Source organism: Mytilus californianus, unplaced genomic scaffold, assembly GCF_021869535.1.
Source record: "Mytilus californianus isolate M0D057914Y unplaced genomic scaffold, xbMytCali1.0.p SCAF_12, whole genome shotgun sequence".
In the NCBI taxonomy this organism is placed as follows: Eukaryota; Metazoa; Mollusca; class Bivalvia; order Mytilida; family Mytilidae; genus Mytilus; species Mytilus californianus.
The window spans coordinates 6156814-6183471 of record NW_026262604.1 but is presented as its reverse complement, the minus strand read 5'-3'; the positions used below and the strand labels follow the sequence as shown (position 1 = coordinate 6183471).

Sequence of the window (26658 nt, the reverse complement as noted above, 5' to 3'; positions counted from 1 at the left end):
TACTTTTATGATGTATTTAAATGGGCTTTTATTGTTGCAAATTTATTGGGGTTGTAATTCAACTCATTTGAATATCTCAGCTACACTGGTTTTAAATTATGTATATTGGAAATTTGCCTCTAACTTTAGTATTAATAAATTCCATAGGAAATTTGCCAATAACTTTAGTATAATAAACTCCATTGGAAATTTTCCAATATAAAATGTTGCTGATGAAGGTTTTTTGTTTATTTTTAGCCATGACTATGATGTCATTTTCTATTTTAATACCTTTATGATGTATTTAAATGGGCTGTTATGGTTGAAAAGGAATTTTATTTTTAGATATCACTATAAAATTTTGCTGATTAAGTTTTTTTTAAATTTAGCCATGACTATGATGTCATTTTCTATTTTAATACTTTTATGATGTATTTAAATGGCCTTATATTGGACCATAATAGGTAAATTAAATTTTTTTAAGTTCTTAGACCACATTCATTCTGTGTCAAAAACCTATGCTGTGTCAAATATTTAATCACAATCCAAATTCAGAGCTGTATCAAGCTTGAATGTTGTGTCCATACTGTTCCGGGTTCAACCTCTGCGGTTGTATCAAGCTGCGCCCAGCGGAGCATTTTATTTTTTACAATCTGACAAAAATTCTTAAGTTTTGAGATGTAAAAACATGCCTTTAATTATTTTTCTAAGGTAAGCTCATATTTTTTTTTATTAGAGTTCAACAAAGAAACTGATTGCACAAAGATCTTTTTTTTTTTAGTATTTGCGCAAGGCCTTCAAAAATTGCTCCTTATGGGCTTGTAAATGAGCAGTGTTCTGAAGATAACAGACAAATGGGATTTTCATTTTCCATGAAATTACACTTAAATGATTAGTAAAGCCATCTGCAAAGGACAGACAATTTAAAATTCTATTGGAGCTATTATTATGACTATTATGCAGGATGTGACATACATGTACTATGACTGGTGGTATTTCACCTGTAGCAATTCTGAGTCCTATTTCTATATTTTTCTTTTATATATTTTCAGTCTATTTATAAGTTTGCTGAATGTAATGAAATAAGATCCATGGTTGATGCCACAAATTGACAACAGACCAGTGAAAGATGTCCATTAATAGATACGAAAAGAAAGACACATAAAAGTATAATATTGACAAAACAGTGTTTGATGGAAGTACGAACCAATTAGAAAGGTCTGATATTGGATAATATATATGATATAATTAAAACTATTTCAATTAATGGAAGTACATACCAATGCGAAAGGTCTGATATTGGACAACCTATTTATTATAACTAAGGTAATATCAACAAGAATTTTTCTTGATTAGACTACCGAGGACTCAACACAATCACCCATGAGATGTCATGCTCATGACACTGCATGGGAAGCTTATAAATTAGTAATTTCTGTGGTGGAGAAAGAAGAAATAATGCAAATAAGAGGCACACATGAACATTTATATAAGTGATAAACTTACAATTTTGAAGTATGTATCGAAAAATTCAGCCCAAGGTAAAACCTACAAAGGACATGAAAATAGTTATTGTTCATAAACCTCAGACATCTCATATATGTGGTCATTGTAATGAAAAGTTTACAGAGAAAGAACTCTTACAGAATCATATGAGAATACATTTTGTCAAAAAACCTCATATATGTATTGTATGTGGTGAAAGATTTACTACAAAAGAGCACTTACAAGAACACGGGAGAAAACATATTGTTGATAAACCTTACACATGTGCTGTGTGTAGTGAAAAGTTTACAATTAATGAACACTTTCAGAAACACATGAAAATACATATTGTTTATAAACCTCCTACACATATTGTATGCGATGAAAAGATAACTGAGAAGGAACACTTACAGAATCACATGAGAATCCATATTGTTAACAAAACTCACACATGTACTGTATGTGGGGAAAAGTTTACTGAAAATGATCTTTTTCAAGAACACATGAAAGTCCATATTGTTGATAAACCTCACATATGTGTTGTATGTCATGAAAAGTTTACTGAGAAAAAGCACCTACATAATCACATGAGAATACATGTTGTGTATAAGCCTCATACATGTTCTGTATGTAATGAAAAGTTTACTAAGAAAGAGCACTTGCAGGAACACACAAGAACACATATTGTTGATAAACCTCACACATGTACTGTGTGTGGTGAAAAGTTTACAACTAATGATCATTTGCAGGAACACATGAGAATACATAGTGTTAATAAACGACATGCATGCATAGTATGTAATGAATCGTTTACTAAGAAAGAGCACTTACAGGAGCACACAAGAAAACATGTTATTAATAAACCCCACACATGTACTGTGTGTGGTAAAAAGTTTACCGACAAACAACACCTACAGGACCACACGAGGACACACATTGTTTATAAACCTCGTACATATATTTTATGTGATGAAAAGATAACCATCTTTACTGAACACATACAGAATCCCATAAGAACACATATTGTTTACAAACCTTACACATGTGCTGTGTGTGGTGAAAAGTTTACCGACAAACAACACCTACAGGACCACATGAGGACACACGTTGATAGACCTTATGATTGTTTTTTATGTGGTTTAGGGTTTGATCGTAGTGATTTCTTTCAGTCACACATGAAAACACACTCTGATTACACATCTTATCTGTGTGATGTGTGTGGTGTAGGATTTAAAAATAAATTGCAATTTCAGAAACACATAAGAAATCACAAAGCTAGACAGTGTAATATGTGTGGTAAACGGTTTCATGATTCCTACTACTTACAGAAACACATGAGAAAACACAGCGATGAGAAACCTCATAAGTGCCAGTTTTGTGAAAAGCGGTTTAAGTTTTCATTTTTCTTAAAAACACACATGAGAACACATACTGGAGAAAAACCGTATCAATGTGATCTGTGTGGTAAAATGTTCAGCGAAAATCAAGCGATGAAAAGACATATGATAACACATACTGATGATAAACCTTATAAATGTGAAAAGTGTGGTAAAAGTTATGGTCGAAAAGATGATTTAAAGAGACATTTGACATTACATACGGGTGAGAAACCTTATCAATGTCAATTATGTGATAAAAGTTTCAGATTAGAAAAATACGTAAAAAAACATATGAGAACACACAATGGAGATAAACCGTACACGTGCAGAGCATGTGGCAAAGGATTTGGTCAGAAACATACCTTGGAGAGACACATAAGAACTCATACACATACCTTGGAGAGAACCGTAAGAACTCATACACATAATGATGACAAACCTTATAAGTGTGCAGTGTGTGGTCAAGGGTTGTGTAGTAAAGATACTCTAAGGATGCACATGAAATTACACACTGGTGATGGTATGCATACATGTGATGTATGCGGCAAACAGTTTAATAGGAAAAGTAACCTACAAACTCATTCGAAAAAAACATTCTGGAAATCTTCGACACTGTAGTATTTGTGGCAAAGGATTTCCTACAGATTATAACTTACAAAGACACATAAAAACACATGATAATGATAAGCGTTTGAAATTTGATGTTTGCTAATTTTACAAATGTATTATATGTATGAAACTTGATGTTTGCTAATTGTACGAATGTAATAAATGTTCGAAACTTGATATTTGTAAATTGTATGCTTATGATGGTGATAAACGTTCGAAAACTGAATGTTTGTTAATTGTAGATGGTGATAAGAACGAAAATCACAAAAATACAGAACTCTGAGGAAAATTCAAAAAAGAAATTCCATTATCAAATGGCAATATCAAAAGCTCAAACACATCAAACGAGTCAACTGTCATAATCCTGACTTGGTACAGGTAAAAAACGATGGATTAAACCTTATTTTATACCTATACTAAACTTCTCGAAACTTGATGTGTGTTAATTGTAGGATGGAGATAAATGCTCGAAACTTCATGTTTGTTAATTGTATGAAGGTGATAAACGTTCGAAACTTGGTGTTTGTAATTTGTATGATGGTGAAAAACGTTCAAAACTTTGTTTGTTATAATTGTATGATGGTTATAAACGTTCGAAACTTGATACATTTGTATTTGTTAATTGTATGTGAGATCGTGAATATCGTTCGAAACTGAATGTTTGTTAAATGTATGATGGTGATAAACCACAGGCACTTGTCTTAGAAAAAAAATTCCTATACCTTAATATTAAGGTATATAGGGAATTTATTTTTGAGACAAGTGCCTGTGTGATAAACGTTCGAAACTTGATGTTTGTTAATTATATGATGGTGATATACGTTTGAAACTTAATGTTTGTTAGTTGTATGATGGTTAATAAACGTTTGCAACTTGATGTTTTTTAATTGTATGTCAGATGGTGAAAACGTTCGAAAGTCGATGTTATCAATTGTAGGATGGTGATAAACGTTCGAAAGTCGATGTTTGTTAATTGTATGATGGTAATAATCGTCTGAAACTTGATGTTTGTTAATTGTATGATAGTGATAAGTGTTCAAATGTCATAAATCGATTGAGAGGAAACAAATCCTGGTTACAAACTAAAACTTAAACAGGGGGAAACACATCAACTATAAGAGGAAAACAAAGGAACAACAGGAACACTGAAGTGCAACAAAAACACACGCCAACGTACATAGATACGAACTATTCAATTGATAACAACAGCCATATTCCTGATTTGATACAAGACATCTTTAAGACAAAAATGTGTGATTGAACCTGGTTTTATGGCTACCCAAACTTCCCGCTTTATGACAATGTTACAAAATATTGCTGAAATGACAAATATAAAGACAAACAAACAACAGTACTATACACAAAACACAACATAAAAAACTACAGAAGATAGACATGAAGAAGACATAGAAGTTTCATATTTCTATGCAGATACCTTTTGTTACGAATTTTCCGCCTGTCCTTTGTCAATTGTGCTTGACCTCATTTTCATGATTCAGTGACTACTTAAAAAGATTAAGATTTATTTATCAAGTGAATTACGTAGTACTTACTTGATTAGGAGTAATATTTGGTGTAAGTGTTCCTTGAAACGTCTATATGTCCGTCAGGTAAGGTTGACCTGACCTCGGCCTTATTACCTGGACTAGTAGTCAAGGTTAAAGCTATGTAGTCACGACCAAATTTCAGATCCTATAAGCAATAGGTATTTTTGTTTTAAGAATACCGATAAAGTGCACATGTCCCGCTGGCAGGTTCCTTCTGACCTTTAATGGTTCATTGGATAATGTTTAGTTTTGTGGTTTGGAATGTTTCTCAAATACCGGTACTATAAGCAGTATGACCGCTATATTTGCTGTGTGAAATGATTGTAAGGTGTACATGTCCGACTGGTAGGGTTCATTTGACCATGACCTCGTTTTCATGGTTCATTTGACAATGTTAAGTGTTCATGGTTATATTTCTGTTTCCAAGATACTATAAACAATAGGTCAGCTACATTTGGTGTATTAATAAACTTGAGGGTGTGGATGGAGGTTTATAGAATAGAGAATGATGGGGGAAAACTATAAAGAATAGATAAAAATGGACTAATAAAATAAAGAATAAGATTAATGATGTGCTAAAATATAAAGAATAGAGAATAATGGACAAAAGATAAAGAAACATTTTAGATAAAGTCTGAAAATAGGAAGCGTACGTTACCGTTATATAATTGCTAAATAAAATAACAGTAAATCATAAAATGCATGACCAGATTAAAAATAGAAATATAAGGATGCAAGAAGAGATTGCTCCTGATATATCCACCTATAGGGAAACACATTGGAGGTTGAGTTTTCATGTAAAAAATTTTTCTTTTACCTACTTTTCGGCCAAATAATTGTTTTTAAAAAAACATGATGATTTCATCCTTACCATTACGTAAATAGTCAGATTTCTGTTTTTTTTTCCCTTGGAATTACAAAACACATTTAAAAATATCCACCCAATGATGTTTTTAAACACGTTCATATGTTTCTACTTTACAACTAAGGGAGGTTTTGTTTAATAATAAAAAAGGGTCAAAGTCACGTGTTACAAATCAAAAGAATAAAGTGTGTAGTTTTTTGCCATATTCTGCTTTTACACCTCACCCTGTTGACAATTTCGAGGCCCTATACACTAGTTCATGGTCCAAGGACTCTAAATAAATGAGCAATGTTGCTGTCTATCAGATTGTCTTTTTCTTAGTTTTACCATGACAGGTGAGACATATCTCTGTACTAACAGTTTATTTCAAAAGTAGAGAGAAAAGCTAAACATTAAACTTAAAAACAGTTTAGTATCCGTGTCAACAGGTCATCCATGTCCGCTCGCATAATCTCATTTCCATGTTCAGTGAACCGTGTTATCTGGATCAAAATCCTTATCTGTCATATCTTCGAAATGGTTCATTTCGTATTAAATATGAGCAAAATAAGATACGAAACAACATCCACTGCTGAAAATTAATATATGTTGTTCAAATGAAAAAAAAGGGCTAAACGATTCAAGGATACCAGACTTATTCATGACTTATTTATGCAATATGTCATTGGTAGATCCTAGGGAGTGGTGGGGTGTCCGTTAGTTAGAATTCGATTTCTTTACGATTTTTATTATACCCCACGCAACGAGTTGCGGAGGGTATAATGTTTTTGACCCGTCCGTCCGTCTGTCAGTCCGTCAGTCCGTCAGTCCTGTTTCTTGTCATCGCAACTCCTCTCAAACCACACAACAGAATTTCACGAAACCTTTTTAGATAATAAGGACATACTATGTAGTTGTGCATATCGACAGGAAATTGCGATTCAATTTTTTTTCTAGGAGTTACGCCCCTTTGAACTTATTTACTTTAATGTACTACTGCAACAGTTTGTCATCGCAACTCCTCTGATACCACACAAAAGAATTTCATGAAACCTTTTTAGATAATAAGGACATACTATGTAGATGTGCATATCGACAGGAAATTACGGTTCAATTTTTTTCTAGGAGTTACGCCCCTTTGAACTAATTTGCTTCAATGTACTATGCAACAGTTTGTAATCACAACTCCTCTGATACCACACAACAGAATTTCATGAAACCTTTTTAGATAATAAGGACATACTATGTAGATGTGCATATCGACAGGAAATTACGGTTCAATTTTTTTTCTAGGAGTTACGCCCCTTTGAACTTATTTACTTTAATGTACTACTGCAACAGTTTGTCATCGCAACTCCTCTGATACCACACAACAGAATTTCATGAAACCTTTTAAGATAATAAGGACATACTATGTAGATGTGCATATCGACAGGAAATTACGGTTCAATTTTTTTTCTAGGAGTTACATCCCTTTGAACTTATTTGCTTCAATGTACTACTGCAACAGTTTGTCATCACAACTCCTCTGAAACCACACAACAGAATTTCATGAAACCTTTGAAGATAATAAGGTCATACTATGTAGAACTGCATATCGACAGGAAATTATGATTCAATATTTTTTCTAGGAGTTACGCCCCTTTGAACTTATTTGCTTCAATGTCTTCTGCAACAGTTTTTCATCGCAACTCCTCTGAAACCACACAACATAATTTCATGAAACTTTGTAGATAATAAGGACATACTATGTAGATGTGCATATTGACAGGAAATTATGATTCAATTTTTTTTTCTTACACATATTTTATTTCTCCAATAACAATGTGAGGACGTGGGGAATGTGAGCGCGCTCACTAAGGTTCTTTAATTTTTATTATTATTATTTTAATTGTATAAACGTTTCAAAGTTATCAAAGGTACCAGGATCATAATTTTATACGCCTGACGCGCGTTTCGTTTACATAAGACTCATCAGTGACACTCAGATCAAAATACTAGTAGTTATAAAGCCAAACAAGTGTTCCGGGGATTCGGGACACCCTTTTTAAAATGGCTTGATCCGCGCCTGCATGTCTAGAAAAACGGAAAGTCCAAATCACACACGGATTTTGAAGACAATAGTTTAAAGTTTAAAACAAATTAAAGACGGCCACAGTCTCCATTACATTTTTCTAGGAGAAAAACAGTCGAAATGAAAAAAAAATCCCATCGTAAAATGTATATTCCAATGGGAAGAAAATTCTTCCAGTGGGAAGATAAATTGTGCCCATAGGATAAATTACTTCCAATGCGGACAAACTATTTTTTTATGTTCCCATGGTAACTTTAAATTTCCCAATGGAACTTCTAATATACCCATGGGAATTTTTTTAATTTCCCATCGGAAATGTACTTTTAATCAGCTGTAGTGACAACAGTGACATGTTGGGGCATATGGGATTATCTTTATTTGACCAAATATATTCTTAATATCTTGTAAAACAACAAAGTCAGATTTGCCAATTCTGAAATGGCAAATTTGCACCATTCAGTGTTCTTTTCTCAATTAATGTTTGGCCATGGTCCTGAAAATTAAAGTCATATAATGCCAGAAAATATGTGAAATTGATTTATGTACTAAACAATTAAAAAGGCAAATATATGTAGGAATCTAGCTTTAGCAAATATATGTAGGACTCTATGGCAAATATCAAATCTATGGCAAAATTTAACGTCTCAAACGCCATAAAAATCAGCTTTTTTGTTTCCTCCAAATCTATACGGCAGATTTTGAATGTTGTTTACATTCTCGTGAAAATTGTGCACTATATACTGCGGTCACAAATACTAGTAACTAAAGTAAAATAACGTCCAATTTTATGTTGGCCGTATTGTTTATGCTTTGCCGTACAGTCGTATAGTTTTCGTTCCGGAACTATTTTCCATTACTCTCTGTACGAAATGTGACGCCCGTATATGACACGAACCAGGCGTAGAAATCATACTTTATCTGGGCGTCATTGCAGTGTTTAAGGAATGCATGTTTTAGGCGTCAACCAGCTAGGCGTAACTGAGGCGGAAACCAGGCTTAAAATTAGGCGTAATATTTAAATGAGAACGCCTGGTCCTCAGAAAACCAGGCGTTATATGCAAATGAGCACGCCTGTTCAATAAATAAACCAGGCGTAATATCCTTAAATAATTCTACACTCAATTTAAATCAGTGTATTACTCTAGCTAGCTGTGTACTTTTGTGTATTTGATACATTAACTTCTGTATTGTAAGTCTGTTGCTTAATAATTTCTCAGTGTTTGACATAAAACTTGAAATATTAACCTTTGAAGAAGCTTTATAAATATACTGTCTCAAATGAGTTTATGTAAATTAAAGAAGAATTATGACAATTAATTTTTCCTTATGTATAACTAGCATTTTAACTAATTTTTTTATTGAAAATTAATGTCATTTAAACTAAAATATCAATGATACTACAATGTACTGCAATTTAACTTCATGTGAAAGATTTTAATGTTATTATCCAAGGATAAAGGTTTTCAGAATTCAAAATTACTGACAAAAGATAAAAACTTAATAACTTAATTACTTACATAATTATTCTTACTACATATTTCCTTTTATTTCACAATTAATTTTCATTTATCAATTTGTTTCCACGATGCCAATTTAAAATTCTTCCAAAAGCACAAAACAAGTTAATTATCCCTGAATTTATATAGCTGCTATAAGTCCAACCGACTTGTAAACAAATATCAAAGAGCCAAAAGTTGAAAAAAAATCCCATGAACCTTTAAACAAAGCATTATGGGTATTATGATTTACGCCAAACCAACAGTTTTACGCCCGTAAGAAAAGTTACGCCTTGCTTATTTCAATTTACGCCAGGTTTCTCACTTTTTCTACGCCTGTAAGTCTACAAATTTACGTTTCCTGCTCCCTTACGCCTGGGTCTGGACACGTAACTACCACTTACGTATGGTTTACGCCAGAGTTCCAGGCAAAATACGCCTTATAATTTCGTACGGGACCATCCATCACTACCACCGCCTTTGATGTAGAGTAGTATGCGGATTGGAGCTGGAATTGCAGGGGAGTATGGTGTTTTTGATGTTATCGTTTCATGGTTGTTTCCGCTCCTTCTTTTCTCGTCCTCGTCTGTGTTGTTTGGGGTACCTTGTTCCTTAATTATACGATTTCTATTGTGTCTTTGGAATGCATTTTGCATTTTGCTTTTTTTTCATACGTTTTTGAAATGCAGAGCAGTTTGTTTCTTTATATTTTGTTTAGCTTAAACTGCAGAACTTTTACGCCACCTATCTGGGACAATTATACTAATAGTCCCAGCAGCTATCCAGTACTATTGTACCAAATCACCTTCTTTATATTTTAAAAAAAGCCCTATCTTAGACTTCTGATATCCTTGAAGGCTTTTTACATCATTTTGAGCTAAAGTACTTTGTCAGATACGTACGTACTAACTTCCGGCTCCTCCATTTGCAGAAATTTTGCCATAGATTTAGAAATTAACTGCTAAATCCAGTCATTAAAAAAAAGGATAAAATGGATGGTTATATATTTCTGTCGTGTATATATTTCAAGGGATGTACTTATTCTCGTGTGTAAAAAGAGGTGGTGGTTAATGTGTATAAAAGAACAATTTTAGTGCATTGGATTAAATGACAATTTTAATGATATTCACATTGAAAAGTGGGTCGTCTGATTTAGGCGGAACAGTACAGACTAAAGTAAAGTAAAGTAGAGGTTCTATAACTATATGTCCCCATTTAAATGCATTGATCGTAAAAAAGAGGGTTTCCAATCCTCCCCCCCCCCCTCCCCTTGATCCGCCACTGAAATCTGCCATTATCCTGGAACTAATATAGGCCCTATATCATACATGATGTTTTACCCCCAATACACCTGTACTGCAACTCCCTCCTATGTTAGGAGAATCACCAATTTTATAATCGGCGTAAAATCACTCACACGGTTGAAATAAAAAGACTAGAGTGAGTGACCCATATTCGCTGCATAATTCGTTCATTCCACTTACATCTGACCTACATTCAAATATTTGGAACTTTTTATGTAGGATTTAGAAATTTTGCTATATGAAAAAACTGTTTGATAACGGAATTATCTTCAAAACATTGGTTAATTGTTCTAAAACTGAACGCAAACTCAAGAGTAAATTAAGTTGTTCGTGTACCATGGGGGACACATTTTCGCCGCAATGTATGATATGATCATCCTCATTATCCTGGTATATTATAAAAACGAATGATTGTAATTAAATGAATAAGCTTGATAGATCATTCCTATACGATTTTTCTCACAAATATTTACTTTAAGACTGCGCATGATTGCCATATAAATCTTGCATAATAGCCAAAAATTGTTTAAAAACACCTGCGTATTCCTTTATAAGTGCGAAAAACCTTGGAAAGGGGGTAAAGAGGAATATCAACCGTAAGAACATTACAAAAAGACTTTACTATCTATTTATGCAAGTACTGGGTAAAGGCACACACATTTTACAGAAAAAATAGCAAAACGGCGAATTTGTGTCCATGGCGAATATGCGCCCACCACTCTAAACTTTTCAAACTGTACAATTATGCAGAGTAACACAGCAAGATTTTTAGAAAAGCTATTACTTGTATTACTTGAGGTGTAACACCACTAATTCGGCCCGGCCAGAAAGCACATACTAGAAAGTAGTACATATTTAACACAAAATAGTTCCTACGCATGAGTGTAGCTTTCAAAATATGTAGAATATTTAGGTATTGTTGGTATCAAATGAAAGCTGAATGACTGGTGATCATTGTAGAACACTTTTTGACTTATAATTTTGAATATTAAAAAAACTGCACCAAATTTTATAAAGAGGGTACTTTTTGCCTGTATGTCAGATCTGAAGTACCTGTTTTGGTACATCCGAAGTTCCGGGAACCAGTTCTTTCTTATATGCCATTAAAGGTATGTTGATTTTTCCAGTACAAGACACCATAAAGTGTTGCTTTGACATGCAATGATTGTCACTTTATTTGAACTTGAAACAAAAGAGCTGTGTCTGCTTGAAATTGAGGAATTTAACATAGAAAGCAATGGGGCCATGAATTAGTGGTGTACTTCCTTGAGTTCCATGGGTGTTCCATAGAAATTCATTCGTGGTTATCGCCCTTTGATTTCACACCTGTCTTATTTTGATTTATACACACAGTCACGAGTCAACAATAAACTTGCAGTAAGTAAGCAATGTTACTTTATATAATAATTTCAAACTTTATACAAAAACTTCACCGCAAATAATAAGTTTTTACTAAGGAAATGTGCACTACGTATTCAGATAATAAAAATAATAAAGTCGACCGACACTTAGTGACTTACACTCGCTGATATCAGATCGATCAATATCGTTTATCAGTGTTGATGTAAATATTTGGAAGACAATGTTGTTTGTTTTAAATAAAATCTGCGACACTTTACATGTAAATAAGATATTTTTTTTTTTAACAACGTATAGAAAATTTATGTTTCTATGGAACGTCTAATTAACAGTTTTAGGACAATATTAACCGTGTACTGTTATATTCTTTTCGTCAATTTTAGATTTGATTCCGTTATTAAACTCTTTTTATACAAATTCTTTTCTTGCGAATAGTATAGAATGGTTCTTAAAACACTATGAATGGCTGCTATTGAAAAGCCTGCTCAGTTCAATGTTAAAAATGTCATGTACATGAGGCGTTTAGAGGCGGATTTAGCGGGGTCGGGCAACCCTCTTTTTTTGGTACTTTTTTGTTGTTGTAAAATTTGGTTGATTATATAGGGAACCACTGAAGCATGACGGGAGCGAGGCCATCTTAAGTAGTCAGTACCCACCCCCCCTTTATGAAAATTTCTGGATCTGCCACTGGCGTTACTGTTTGATGTGAACATGACTGATCGGTGACTGATCAGTGATGGATACTTTTACTGGTCCATGACAGATCTGTGATCGATGAACCATAGAATCTGTCAAATACGTCAAATAAGCTATGTGAAAGTTACTTTGACAGCGAAATTAAATATAAATACACCAATTGGACGGATACATATATATTAAAACTCTTATTTTAAAACGAACTCCACATTACTTATGAGTCAGTGATAAACGCAGACTTTCTTTTAAATATACATAAACTTTCGTTTTAATTGAATAAGAAAGCAATCATTTCTTCATTTTAATGGAAATTATTGACCGCCATTAGATTTTTGTATTTTACGTTCTTCATTATATGCTGTTTTTCATTAGAAATTAAAAGAAAATACACTATAAATTTATGTTTGCATTGTTTAAAATGATAACTTTTATTTCATTTGATAAAAAATAATTCAGTGTTATTTGTAACTATTTATTTCAAAGGCACCAATATAAATTTTTTTTTATGTTTAAATTTCATGAGGAAAAGAATACTCTTGTTTGTGTCGAATACAATTGCAATTATTGATTTATTTTGATAGAAATTATCAACCCCTATTTTATTTAATTTAAGTACTTTTTATACATCAGGATGGGTTGTTTTCCATAAAATATTCTAAATTTCAGGGAAATTCTAGTTTGAACCAAATTTGTGGAGAATATGTGACATTTCCATCCCCCTTTTTGCAATATTTTATGGTAAATACATGCAGAATTTTGCCATGGTTACACAAAAAAGAAACTATATTTTACTATTTTAACTTTTGAAAATCAAATCTATGGAAAATACTGATCACACACATGTGCACATGAATGACACAAACAGTTGGATAAATGTATTAGAGAGCCAGGAATAGAAGATTATTCAACATTTTGTGGTTCAATTTAAACTTGTTTGATTTCATCAAAAATTGAATTCTTTGGGGTTATTTGATATGCTGATTCTATCAATGTACTTAGATTTTGGATTATAATAGGTAAATGTCCAATTTCAAATATTTCAGTTCTTTGACCATATTCATTTTGTGTCACAAACCTATACTCAAATATACGATAACAATCCAAATTCAGAGCTGTTATAAGCTTATAAATTTAGTGTCCATACTTGCTCAACTGCTCAGGGTTCGACCTCTGCAGGAAAATACGGTTTGCTGTGACTCTGACATCTTCCTGCTTAATGAGGCATTGATGCGCGTGAATTATAATTTACATTTAGAATTTGATGTGATTGTTGACCTATGTTTAACCTTAATCTCTTTTCTGTAGACTCCATGACTTTGTGTATGTGATTTATTGCTTATTTTAATGTAATTATATAAACCACATACATATACAACACATACATATACAATATATGTATGTTGTCGGAAAATATAAAATTTATTTGTACATGTTGTATGAGCTTTAGAAAAGAAGCACCGTTTTCACTGTAGATAATTCGCACTTACCCGCACATTTGTTGTTCTCACATAGAACATGTGCATAAAACAGTAGGATACTACTCCCATGGGAGGCCTGTACTATAAAGGAAGAAGAAGAGAAACAGGACGAAAAGCGAGGCTCTGTTGCTTCATAGCGAGAACAAATAATTAGACACTATACGTATATTGTCTTTATACTGAAATCGATAAAAAACATAAAAAAAAAATAAAAAACGTAACAAATTTATTGTTAAAAAAAAGTGTTTGGAATTTCCCTCTTGGGGTACCATTGTCTGGGTATTTCCCTATAAGCGTAGTAACTCATAAAGTCCAGGCGATAAGACATTGACTTTTTTAGGAATTAGAAAGAGAAAATAAACTAATTTAATAATATTTAATAAACATGGTATGTAAATTACGAATTTCAAGACATAACAAGTTTAAATTTACAAAAGTTTGACAATTGTTACTATCCTACCGTAGTCTATAATCGGTCATAATGTTGGTTCGTTCGGATTTTGTTATTGTACTTATCACACGGGAAAACTCCGCATTGACGTCACTACGCCAATACCAGCGTACAAAATTAGTGCAGAATACATTTTTTCTACACTTCTAAATAAACAAACATTTCTAAAGATATGTTTTCATTGTTATTCTAAAGCATTGTACAAAAATGCCAATTTTCTAATGGCCGTTTCAAACCTGACTTCCGAATGCCTAAAAACATTCCAGAACTTCAGAAATCCCCTCTTCCGGCCTCCATTGCTTTGTTTACATTCCATTTAGCGTCATCAATCTTAATGGCAGACCAAACAGGCCAAGCAAATCGTATTTTTAAGAATTTCAAAATGGCAAGCACCTTACGTCTTACGCGATTTTCCCGCGAAAAAAACCCATCCAAATTGAAAGAAAAACTTTGGGAAACAAACGATAATCATGCCATATTTTTGTTCAGGAATATAGAGTAGGTTAATAAAAAACAACATACATATATTTTTCATAAAAAAAAAAATTGGTTCAATATAAAGAGATCGATATTCTGACCATAAGTAAATATTCATATAAAATTCCATTGATATCGAATTTCATGGCTAATAATGAGGTTTCCTATTGAATAAACCCCCAATTTATTGCAAACTATTTCAAAGCAATATCATACAAACAAATAATATAATTGCCTTGTACTAAAAAATCACCTAATTGACAGTAGAGCAATTTGATTGGATATAACGATTCAATGTGTCACGTGGTTTTGAAGCCATTAGAATTTGAATGTAATCAAACCGGGTCATCTGCTGCAGTATGAAACAACATCGTACATTCAGTGACTGAGAAACAATTATGAGTAACCAAGCTTGACAATACACAGTAATAAAAAAACAAAGCTAAGTCTACAGAAAAATTAAATAAAAAATGGCCTTAAGTGCACGACTTACCACCATTGCGGGATACACGTTGTCATGGTTGTGACGTGACATTGTTGATGAAATACAGTAGTTCCGGTAAGTAGGCGTGGCTAATAGGTTAGTTGAGGTCATTGACGTATAAATATTATATTTTCCGACAATGTACATATATTGTGTTTATCCTGAAATTACTTGAAAATTTACTTATTAGAATCTGAATCATTGTCTCTAATTTCTCAAAGAAATCGACCACTGGACGTTTAGCAACCAACGATCAATCAAAGAAATCGACATAGTTGAAACGCAGACCGCGTAGAGTACCCCAAAATAAACTGGTTAGGAGACACAAATATTCATATTACCGCTTGCTCAACATGGACGTGGGGTAACAGGAGACTTTATTTTAACAAGAACGAATAAAGGAAAAATTTATTTGTATACCTATTATTTGTACAATAGTTGGCTAATTGCAGGATAAATCGATATATATATATACAGCTATGTTAAATGTGTTTTTTTTTATTCATCGAGAATGTAAGAAGTGGACGAGAAGGAAAAGATACAAATAAAATGTCTAACAACGAAAATACACCTGATTCCATGATCATCTCCCTTGTTAAGACAACGGACAAGTCAAAGGAACACTTCATCTCAAATGCAGGCAAAAATGACTATGAATGTAAAGTGTGTGGTAAACGTTGCAGTAACGGCACAAATCTGAAGTCGCATATGAGATCACACATTGATAAAAAGACTTTCAACATATTTAAATGTGATATATGTAATAAGGGGCTGAGTACAAATCATGGTTTAAAAATACACATGAGAACACACACTGGTTATACACCTTATAAATGTAAAGTTTGTGGTAAAGAGTGTAGTCAAAATTTTAACTTATTGCAACACATGAAATTGCATACAGGTGATAAACCATATCAATGTGATGTATGTGGTAAAGATTTTAGGCAGAATCGTAATTTACAAGCTCACATGAGAACTCACACTGGAGATAAACCTTATAAATGTGATGTATGTGAAAAAGTTTTTATGCTTATAAATAATTTACAGAGACACATGAGAACACACACTGGTGATAAACCTTATGAGTGTGATATGTGTGGCAAAAAATTTAGTCGGATAGATACCTTACAGGCACACATAAAAATACACACTGGAGATACACCTTATAAATGTGATGTATGTGGAAGAGAATTTAGTTTTGGACAGAGCATGAGGGCCCATATGAGAACACACACCGGTGATAAACCTTTTAAATGTGATGTATGTGTTAAGGCGTTTAGGCAGAATGGTACCTTACAGACCCATATGAGAACACATACTGGAGAAAAACCTTATAAATGTGATGTATGTGCAAAATTTTTTATGCATATTTATGGTATACAGAAACACATGACAATACATACTGGAGATAAACATACTGAAGATAATCCTTATAAATGTAGTTTATGTGGAAGAGAATTCAGTTCTGAACAGAACTTGAGGACCCATATGAGAACACACACTGGTGATAAACCTTATAAATGTGATGTATGTGGTAAAGCATTTAGTCATAGTGGTAACTTACAGAGACACATTACCGTACATACTGGTGACAAAAAGTATAAATGTGACGAATGCAGTAAAAGTTACCCTAATAGTTATAGCTTACGGATACACATGAGAATACACAACGGTGATAAACCTTATAAATGTGATGTATGTGGTAAAGGATTTAGTCTTGGACACACCATGAGGACCCATATGAGAATACACACCGGTGATAAACCTTTTAAATGTGATGTATGTGGAAGAGGATTTAGTCAGTTTATGAATTCACAGACACACATATGTATTCAACCGCATTAGGACATGTTGAATATGATGCATGAAAAAATGCTGAGAAAGAACTTATGCCACATTAAAGGATAGAAGATCATGCTTCTGTGTATTAAACGTGTACACTGATATCTAAATTCACATTTTTGTCGAATCTGCAACTTCTGTCGCAGAAAGCTCGACAAAGGGATAGTGATCTGGCATAGACGGCCACTGCGGCGTTAACAAACTTATTAAAACATAATAATTCAGAAGGTAGAAGACTTGGATCCTTCATACTTTGTATATAGATGCCTAATATTATGAAGTTTCCGTCAGAGCTGTTTTAAGCTTAAATGTTGTGTATATACTTGCTCAACTGGCCATTGTTCGACCCCTACAGGAAAATCCGATTTTCTGTATCTTTTACAGCATCTTGTCTATTTTTGGTCGATTGTTCTCTTTATTTATGATAATTATGTTTTGTCTATTTTGCTGTGTGTTTTTGGTCCATTTCCTCTTTTCTATAAACCCTGATAACATTAACAATATATGTCTGAATGACATTAAGTTTCATATCGTTACAAGGAGTAATTATTCCTCTTCTAAGTACTTAAATTAACTGTATAACTTACAGGTGTCACACCAAAACACTTTATGTATTAAATTAATATTTTAACAGTATCAAGTTTACTGCACCAGATACACATTTCTGGCATGGTTCATCTGAACTTGATCTCAATTTCATGATTCATTAGTCAATGTTTAGTGTTCCTGGTTAAGTCTGTTTCCTAGAAACTATAATCAATAGGTCAACTATGTTTGGTGTATTAAACGGTTGTATTGATGACATGTGTTTCCCGTTTGGTTTATCTGACCTTGACTCATTTCCTGGATCATTTTAAGTTTATGTGATGCATGTATTAGAGCTTTGTATTTAGGATTATCAAAATAAAATCAATGGTCAATAAAGAAGGTGAGACATTTCAGCGTGTGCACTCTTGTTGTGATTTTGTCCATTTCTCAGATACTATAAGCATAATGGCCCTAAAATTTGCTATATGGAATGATGGTAAGGTGTACATGTCCGACTAGTAGGTTTTATCTTACATTGACCTCAATTTCATGGTTCATTTTACAATGTTTAGTTATCAAATGTTATAGGAAATAGTATACTTAAACTTGGTGTATGAAATGACTATAAGGTGTGAATGATTGTCTTGTAGGTTTTAGGTCACCTTGAGCTCATCTTAAACGGTTTACTAGTATTTGTCAATGTTAAGTTTTCATGGTTATGACTTTTCACCCAATTTGGTGCTCGATAGGTAGATGATTATTGCATGCAGTGACAGCATTGATTTCCGTAAAACATATTTATAAATTTAGATATCGGTAAAAAAAATAACTATAAAAATGGATCAATTCAAGTACACCTTCTAGGGTGCGCCCAACTTTAGTGACTCAGCACGAGTTTTTTGGGAATTGAAAGGTTACTATATATAGTATTTAGGACTTTTCGTAAACAATAAACGCTAGCACGTCATAGAAAAACAAGTGAGTAATCTATGTTTAAAATTTTATAACAAAAATCTCTGTATTAAAGTCTGTAGATTTTCTACAAAAAATTTGGTTTTATCTTCCCAAAATCCCCTTTTTCTATTAAATACAAGGAAACAATAAATAATATTGCTTTGCACGAAGTTTCTCTTTGGTATATGTACAAAATGGCATATTTCTATTATGCATTATCTTTGCTATTTTGATACTATTGCAGTTTGAAAATTTCGTAATTCACATGGCTACAGAAGGGGTCATAAACCTTAAATAAGCCTTATTCCTTTTTATCGTGATTCGTCAAGTCTGATTTTGTAGCTACCGTCAGCAGCTTCAAGTGGAGTAAAACGTTGATCCTTAGTGTTAGTTCAACAAATATGTTACCGTCATATTCGTCATGTAGGGTACCCCATACTTACCCCTTGAATCAAAAGACCACTTTCGAGTTCATCCGTCACCGAAAAAAAACTCGTCAGTTATGCGCGACTTTATGACGTCATTTACCAGGTAGAGGGGATCGCCTGTATCCCTGCACTATTAAAGGTAAAATTCGCGATTTTTTACTTTTCATCTTATTATGTTCATAATACCATAAAAAACATATTTACCAAGTTTTATCTGGATATGAACACTAATAAAGAAGAAAATTGGGAATTAATAATTTAATTTATTCCAACTTCCTGACTTATGTGACGTAGTTTAAGTCTTTTTGCATGCCGGGAGTGAATAAATCTCATTATAAGTCTTGTTCGTTAATCATCTAATAACGCGATTTAAAGCGCATCGACAACATTTGGCGTAGCTATTAACCAACTAATAATTAAGAAAGTAAAGTGATCAGCCGTGCAACTTTCAAAATTAAAATATACGATTTATATTTAAAGGATTTCTGATATGATTACAGTAATAAAAGTAAATCATACAATAGAATATATTTTTATGATTTTTTTTCCGACGGATATTTTGAACAAACATATATAACTGATATTGTTTTACAAATGCATATGTTTGTATTCTCACCTGACGGCTTTTACTTCAGTCTAGCAAACATTTCCAACTAGTACTGTGAAAATACAATGTGTATTGTACTGTGACACTTAGTGACTACCTGTTGAATGCGTGGTTAAATTCAAGGTAATAAAAAGATTAGCATTCTGTAATTCTATTCTTTTTGATCTTCACTCAGTGAATTTTAGCCGGTTTATTCCTGCTATTCCTACATTTGATAATTCGGTATGTAAAATGTAAGAAAACCATGTAGGAATAGGAGGAATGCTTGTACAAACATGGGACTAAATCGGATTAGGTTGTAAAAACATGAAGCTAATTAACTTCGGGTAAATTTAAATGAAATACCTTTTAGTTTTCAATTCATGTGCAATTTTAGTGTACATTTTGTACTAACAGTATAAAACGATACAAATTATTGAAAGAAATATTTATTCTTGTCTATTTTTGTACTGTTGTATTATGTGTGTTTCCTCTTATATCACCGAGGACAATAATAAAAAAAAGATCGGTAAAGTTCCATTTTATTTATTTCATCATGTTCATGAAAAATAATAATTAGCCTTGGTACATGCTTCCCTCCTGCTGCATATTGGAGTAGTTTGCACGCATGAATCGCCTCTTCATGCCTCAGCAGCTTAACAAGACTAAATATGTTTGGGTGGTGTGCCTTGATCAATTTCTTTAATCTGCTGTACCAGCCCTCTAGATGATTTGTAGTTCTTGGGCCATCTGTTGCATAGTTGTTCCAGATACTTCAATTACTTTCTACCCAGTAGTCAGTGAGGGCAGTAGAGGTCAATACATATCACCCCGACGATCCTCACTGAACAGGGGACTACAAATCAAACTGGTCTCTTGGTATCTATGGCAATTTCTGATATAATATTTTTTGCTAAGCTCAAAGTAGGTTAAAGAAATGTAACATAAATTTATTATTTATTTATCAATGTTTTACTTATTTGACGCATATATAGCTTTGGCTTTTTTTTATATATATATAATTGACACTGGGCTATCGGGTAGCAATATATAATCTCAATCTTCCTGATGGACATTGAGATTCATTCATTTATCTAGTTTTATTTATTTCATTTACCGGCTACTATTACCACTCAAATCAAAGCAATTATAATTAGCTTATATTCATCATGCAATGTCAACATCAATATTTCAAAATCCTGTATCATTTTACATGAGTACAACTTCACAACAAAGTAAGGACTTCACAACTCCAGAACTCACATGAAACAATACGAAACACTAAGGAAATTTTAATTTTTCACACAATGAGTGTTTAGTAGGGCGCAAGATCCATACCGGGAAAGCCGCCACCCAAAACATCAATGATAACAAGGATCTGTATAGATAGATTTACAAATCCTTGATGATAATAATAAAAATAATAATACTTTTGTAGCATTTATTCTAGCAACAACGCCATTTAATTAGAACATAGTCAAAATTTATAAAGTTCACCGGACAATATAATATCCCCTTAAAATATCTATTAAACTTTAAAATTAAAGTCGTATTAGGGTTTTATTATTTTAAAAACATTTTTAACAGAAATACATTCATTTTGGGGAATTTTCTGTTCTATACTCTTTGCAATGCATCTACTTTTTTTCTATTTATTTTTATCATTGTAATCATCCTTTCCAGATTACCTGTACTTACCTGTATTTTAATTAAATTTAAATTACTAAAACAACAAAACACCATATACCAAAATCTATTGTTCTTTGTTTGTAGGAATAGAAGGAATATGTATTTATAAAATGTAGGAATAGCAGGAAGACACCTTTTAGCCAACACGGTTCACCGTTACAGGTGTGAACAACATTTCGTATGAATGATAAAAACATTAATTATTTGGGGAGGAATATGGTGGCAAAATACCTGAATCGCCGTTATATAAATGTATATCTTTTATATTTTGCGTAAGCTTAATTTTAAAATAGATAGGTGAGTATTTGTTGTAACATCGAAATTCTGAATTACTTTCAATTAAATAATTTTATAAATAAAAATGGCCCACGAAAATGAGCGTATAAACCATACACTGTACTTACTTTTTCAAATTATCATGGGTATTAACCTTGAATATTTCAATGTTTAGAGAAAATTATCGCGGTTACATGATTAATATAGCTTGGTCCGTCCACAGCGATCTACATTTACTTAATCGGGAATGCCCTTATTAAAATATTTAAAATCTCACAACGTATACATACTTTAGCTATTTGACCAACGATGTTTAAAAAAAACAGAATCAATCTAACGTCAACTTTCCTTTTTTGAAGTTTTGAGACAGACCGGCGGAATCAATTTTCAATGTGCTTTATATCTTGTACCTTTGCAAGACTTATCATTCATTCATAAACCCACTATATACCAGAGACATATATGTCAGTCTTAACTGACAAGAAGAATATAGGACAGAAAGTCACAGGACAAAAAGTCCCAATTCAGTTTTAAATTTATTTTTCTTTGAACAAGAAAACACTAATTTAAAAAAAAATTTTTTTGTTTTTTCTTCTTGAACTATTATATATAAAGCAACTTTGTTATTAACATTTATTCAATAAATATCAATAATGATCAAATAATTGTTATGGAAACAAAATGTCAAAGTGGATTAGTACTTAAATGGCTTCATGGTGCCAAGAAATTATACTTTGAATGATTAAAATTTAATAAATTTTCATTTATCAAGGCTTATGAACAATTTCCTTAACTTAAAAATGGATATATGTAATAAAAAGAAAATATTTCAAGATCTTTCTCTTATGTATTCAAACAATTGTCAACAAATTATTTGTGACTTTTCTGTGACTTTTTTTCCTATCAAATTTGTGACTTTATATCCTGTGACTTTTTGTCCTGTGACTTTTTGTCCTGTGACTTTCTGTCCGTTTACCGACAAGAATACACCTAAAGCGGACAAGCAGTATATTCTTTAAGTTTCTGTGATTTAATACAAAGAAAGAAAAAAATCCCGAAATTAATTTGATACTTTGATACTCAATATTTTTCCTGGAAAATATTCACATCCTCGTTTGGTCTGAAAATAAGATAAGAATTTGGTATACAGAACATGCAGGAGTGTGAATGTCATAAAACCTTGTTTTTATCAGAAACCATTATAAATGTGAACCTGTATACGTAAGACCTCATGGGACGTCACCTAACCACATACATGTAATATACAAGTAGCTCTGTTATACCCGGAAATGTAAAGGTAAATCACTACCGATACAGAATGTAACAATGCAAAGAAAATTCTGATGATTGTGAAGCATGACCATTCATGGTTTTAGAGGACTCTTAGTTGGAAATTGCCGGTACGATTTAAATTCTGACAGATTTTTTTCTCTCAATTTAAATCACTGAACTTAAAAAAAAAGAAACCTACGCCCAAGATCAGAATTCTTCATGTGAATTCATCAATACAACGTTCTTGTTTTGTAACTTTCGATATACTTCGCCTCCAACCACCGCCCCCTCCCAACCTGGGAACAGTATATCTAACATTACAATGTTTGTGTACCTGCCCAAATCAAAAAACAAAAGAAGAAAAAAGAAAGAGATGAACGGTAAGTCACATCAGATTCAAATATTTATATGGTTGATTGTCGTTAATTAGAGATGTATAGTCACATGTCTCTGAGTTAACTTATAAGAATGACAGGAAAGTACATACTTGAAATAGATTTATGATGAATAATATGCAACTGCAGCACCCCTTTTTATCAAAGTGTACATGCATGTATTTTAATGACTGTCCGTTATTTCGATTAAGAATGACAATTGTACGTGAAATTTTATAGTTGCCAGTGAGACTTTTTTTCCAGATATACGACTTTTCGTATTTATATTTTCTCTTATATTACTCTCATTTTATATTTTATGCATAAGTGCAATATTAGGAATGGTTTATCCCCCCTCCCTTTTAAGCTAACTAAATAAATTAATCAACCCTCTAGATGACCAGACGTTAATACATCTACTATCAGTCTATTCGGAGTGAAGTTTCTTTATTTCTTCAAATAAGCTTTTTGGGGATCATTATATATTACATGCAAGTCGGAACAGGAAAATTGACATGAGGTACTACCGGTATAATATAACCATGTTCACATTATTACATTATTATACATAATACACAACCATTGAGATGATGACGACTTTCTTAAACTGTCCAAATATTCTAATTGAAATAAAAATCTGTGATTTTACTATGTGCATAACTTCGATGAACCAAAGCAAGTTAGATATCGACCTGTATTTAAATCAGATTGGTTTTGGATGTTTCTCTCGTATATTCAATATACATGTATATATTCTAAATTGCGACTATCTATAGTTCCGTAACCTTCTATCTAGGCGTATAATCCAATGATCGACAAGTGCGAACATTTTGTTAAATCAATATTTGTACGTTTCAAAATGTCCATAATTATTGACAACGAGTAATTACTTACATTTTCCCCAATTTACGTTTGGAAAATATGTAAATATATTTTTATTTTATCAAATCTTTTTTTGGAATTATTTAGATTTTCATAAATATTCTTTACACCATAAATGTTATTTATAAACAAGCGTATGAGTTTAGTCATATATATAATGGCTATTATATCTATGGTTTAGTAAAGACTAGTATATCACTATCGGAAACGCAAGACAAAGCACTATACTCACCTGATAGTTTCAAAATGGAAAGTTACAAGTTATCGGCCGTGTACACTTCTCAATACCCTCAGAGGTGAAGTGATGTACGAACTTGCTCTATGTTATTGTGTAATAAGAGTTTTAAAGCCCGACAGGAAATCGCTTGAATACCTGGACGTGTCAACTCACAATACCTCTGGGAACAATTCCTTTAGCCATACTGGTGATCAGATAAGGGAAGGTCCGAATTTATTTAAATAAGATTATTACATAAATTAATTATGAATACACTAGATTTTCGAAAACATTTTTACACGTAACACTTAATTTATCACTTTGAACTTTTTAACTAATTTCCATTAAAATTTCTTGTTTCAAAAACTTAGTAAAAAACAGTTTTAAAACGACAGACCATAGTAGTTATTCAAAAAAATTTATATATAATTACATTTTCCGCCTATCAAGTTAGTTAGGAAAGGTTGCATGCACAACCATGTCTATTATAATCTTTTTTTGTGACCCGGGAAACTGTTTAGGCTTTCCTTGTCGGGTAAAACAACCATACGCTTGACAAGATATCGACACTCAATTACGGCTACGTTAGGTTACTGCTTGTTTTGGTCCTTTGTGGTTTATAGATATATCGTGGTTTCTATTCAGGGATGATGTCAAAATGGCCGCACGCGGAGAAGTGATACTCTAAATTTAAAATCTATGGTGATCTCTTATCTAGCAGAATAAACTTTAATATTTATGAATTTGTGGTTTTTGTCGAGCCTGCGACTTTTGTCGCAGAAAGCTCGACATAGGGATAGCGATCCGGCGGCGGCGGCGGCGGCGGCTACGGCGGCGGCGGCGGCGTTAGCTAACTTCTTAAAAGCTTTATATTTTAGAAGGTGGAAGGTCTGGATGCTTCATACTTTGTATATGGATGCCTCATGTTACGAAGTTTCCGTCAGTCACATGTCCAATGTCCTTGACCTCATTTTCATGGTTCAGTGACTACTTGAAAAAAAAGTTAAGATTTTTTGTAATGTTAGATTCTCTCTTATTATAAGTAATAAGATAACTATATTTGGTATGTGCGTACCTTGCAAGGTCCTCATGCCCGTCAGACAGTTTTCACTTGACCTCGACCTCATTTCATGGATCAGTGAACAAGGTTAAGTTTTGGTGGTCAAGTCCATATCTCAGATACTATAAGCAATAGGTCTAGTATATTCGGTGTATGGAAGGACTGTAAGGTGTACATGTCCAACTGGCAGGTGTCATCTGACCTTGACCTCATTTTCATGGTTCAGTGGTTATAGTTAAGTTTTTGTGTTTTGGTCTGTTTTTCTTATACTGTATGCCATAGGTCTACTATATTTGGTGTATGGAATGATTGTAAGGTGTACATGTCTAGCGGGCAGGTGTCATTTGACCTTGACCTCATTTTCATGGTTCAGTGGTCAAAGTTAAGTTTTTGAGTTTTGGTCTTTTTTTCTAATACTATGTGCAATAGTTCAACTATATTTGGTATGTGCGTACCTTGCAAGGTCCTCATGCCCGTCACACAGTTTTCACTTGACCTCGACCTCATTTCATGGATCAGTGAACAAGGTTAAGTTTTGGTGGTCAAGTCCATATCTCAGATACTATAAGCAATAGGTCTAGTATATTCGGTGTATGGAAGGACTGTAAGGTGTACATGTCCAACTGGCAGGTGTCATCTGACCTTGACCTCATTTTCATGGTTCAGTGGTTATAGTTAAGTTTTTGTGTTTTGGTCTGTATTTCTTATACTGTATGCCATAGGTCTACTATATTTGGTGTATGGAATGATTGTAAGGTGTACATGTCTAGGGGGCAGGTGTCATCTGACCTTGACCTCATTTTCATGGTTCAGTGGTCAAAGTTAAGTTTTTGAGTTTTGGTCTTTTTTTCTAATACTATGTGCAATAGTTCAACTATATTTGGTATG

At 32.9% G+C, this 26658-nt stretch overlaps 3 protein-coding genes across 3 annotated transcripts in view; all 3 read left to right on the top strand.

Moving 5' to 3' along the window:
- Nucleotides 1-26658, top strand: part of LOC127721266 (zinc finger protein 37-like) — an 88627-nt gene that overhangs the window by 5492 nt on the left and 56477 nt on the right. The gene's annotated exons all lie outside the window — the stretch shown is intronic.
- LOC127721258 (gastrula zinc finger protein XlCGF26.1-like) lies at nucleotides 1040-3629 on the top strand. Its single transcript, XM_052227934.1, has one exon. It carries the CDS (start codon nucleotides 1497-1499, stop codon nucleotides 3459-3461), a length of 1965 nt encoding a protein of 654 aa, XP_052083894.1. The 5' UTR covers nucleotides 1040-1496; the 3' UTR covers nucleotides 3462-3629.
- Nucleotides 13794-18448, top strand: LOC127721267 (zinc finger protein 664-like). The gene has a single exon (XM_052227946.1). It carries the CDS (start codon nucleotides 16149-16151, stop codon nucleotides 17505-17507), a length of 1359 nt encoding a protein of 452 aa, XP_052083906.1. The 5' UTR covers nucleotides 13794-16148; the 3' UTR covers nucleotides 17508-18448.

Bases quoted from the DNA above. Each gene is read 5' to 3' on its own strand.
- LOC127721267 (XM_052227946.1), top strand. From the start codon at position 16,149: ATGTGTTTTTTTTTATTCATCGAGAATGTAAGAAGTGGACGAGAAGGA.
- LOC127721258 (XM_052227934.1), top strand. From the start codon at position 1,497: ATGTATCGAAAAATTCAGCCCAAGGTAAAACCTACAAAGGACATGAAA.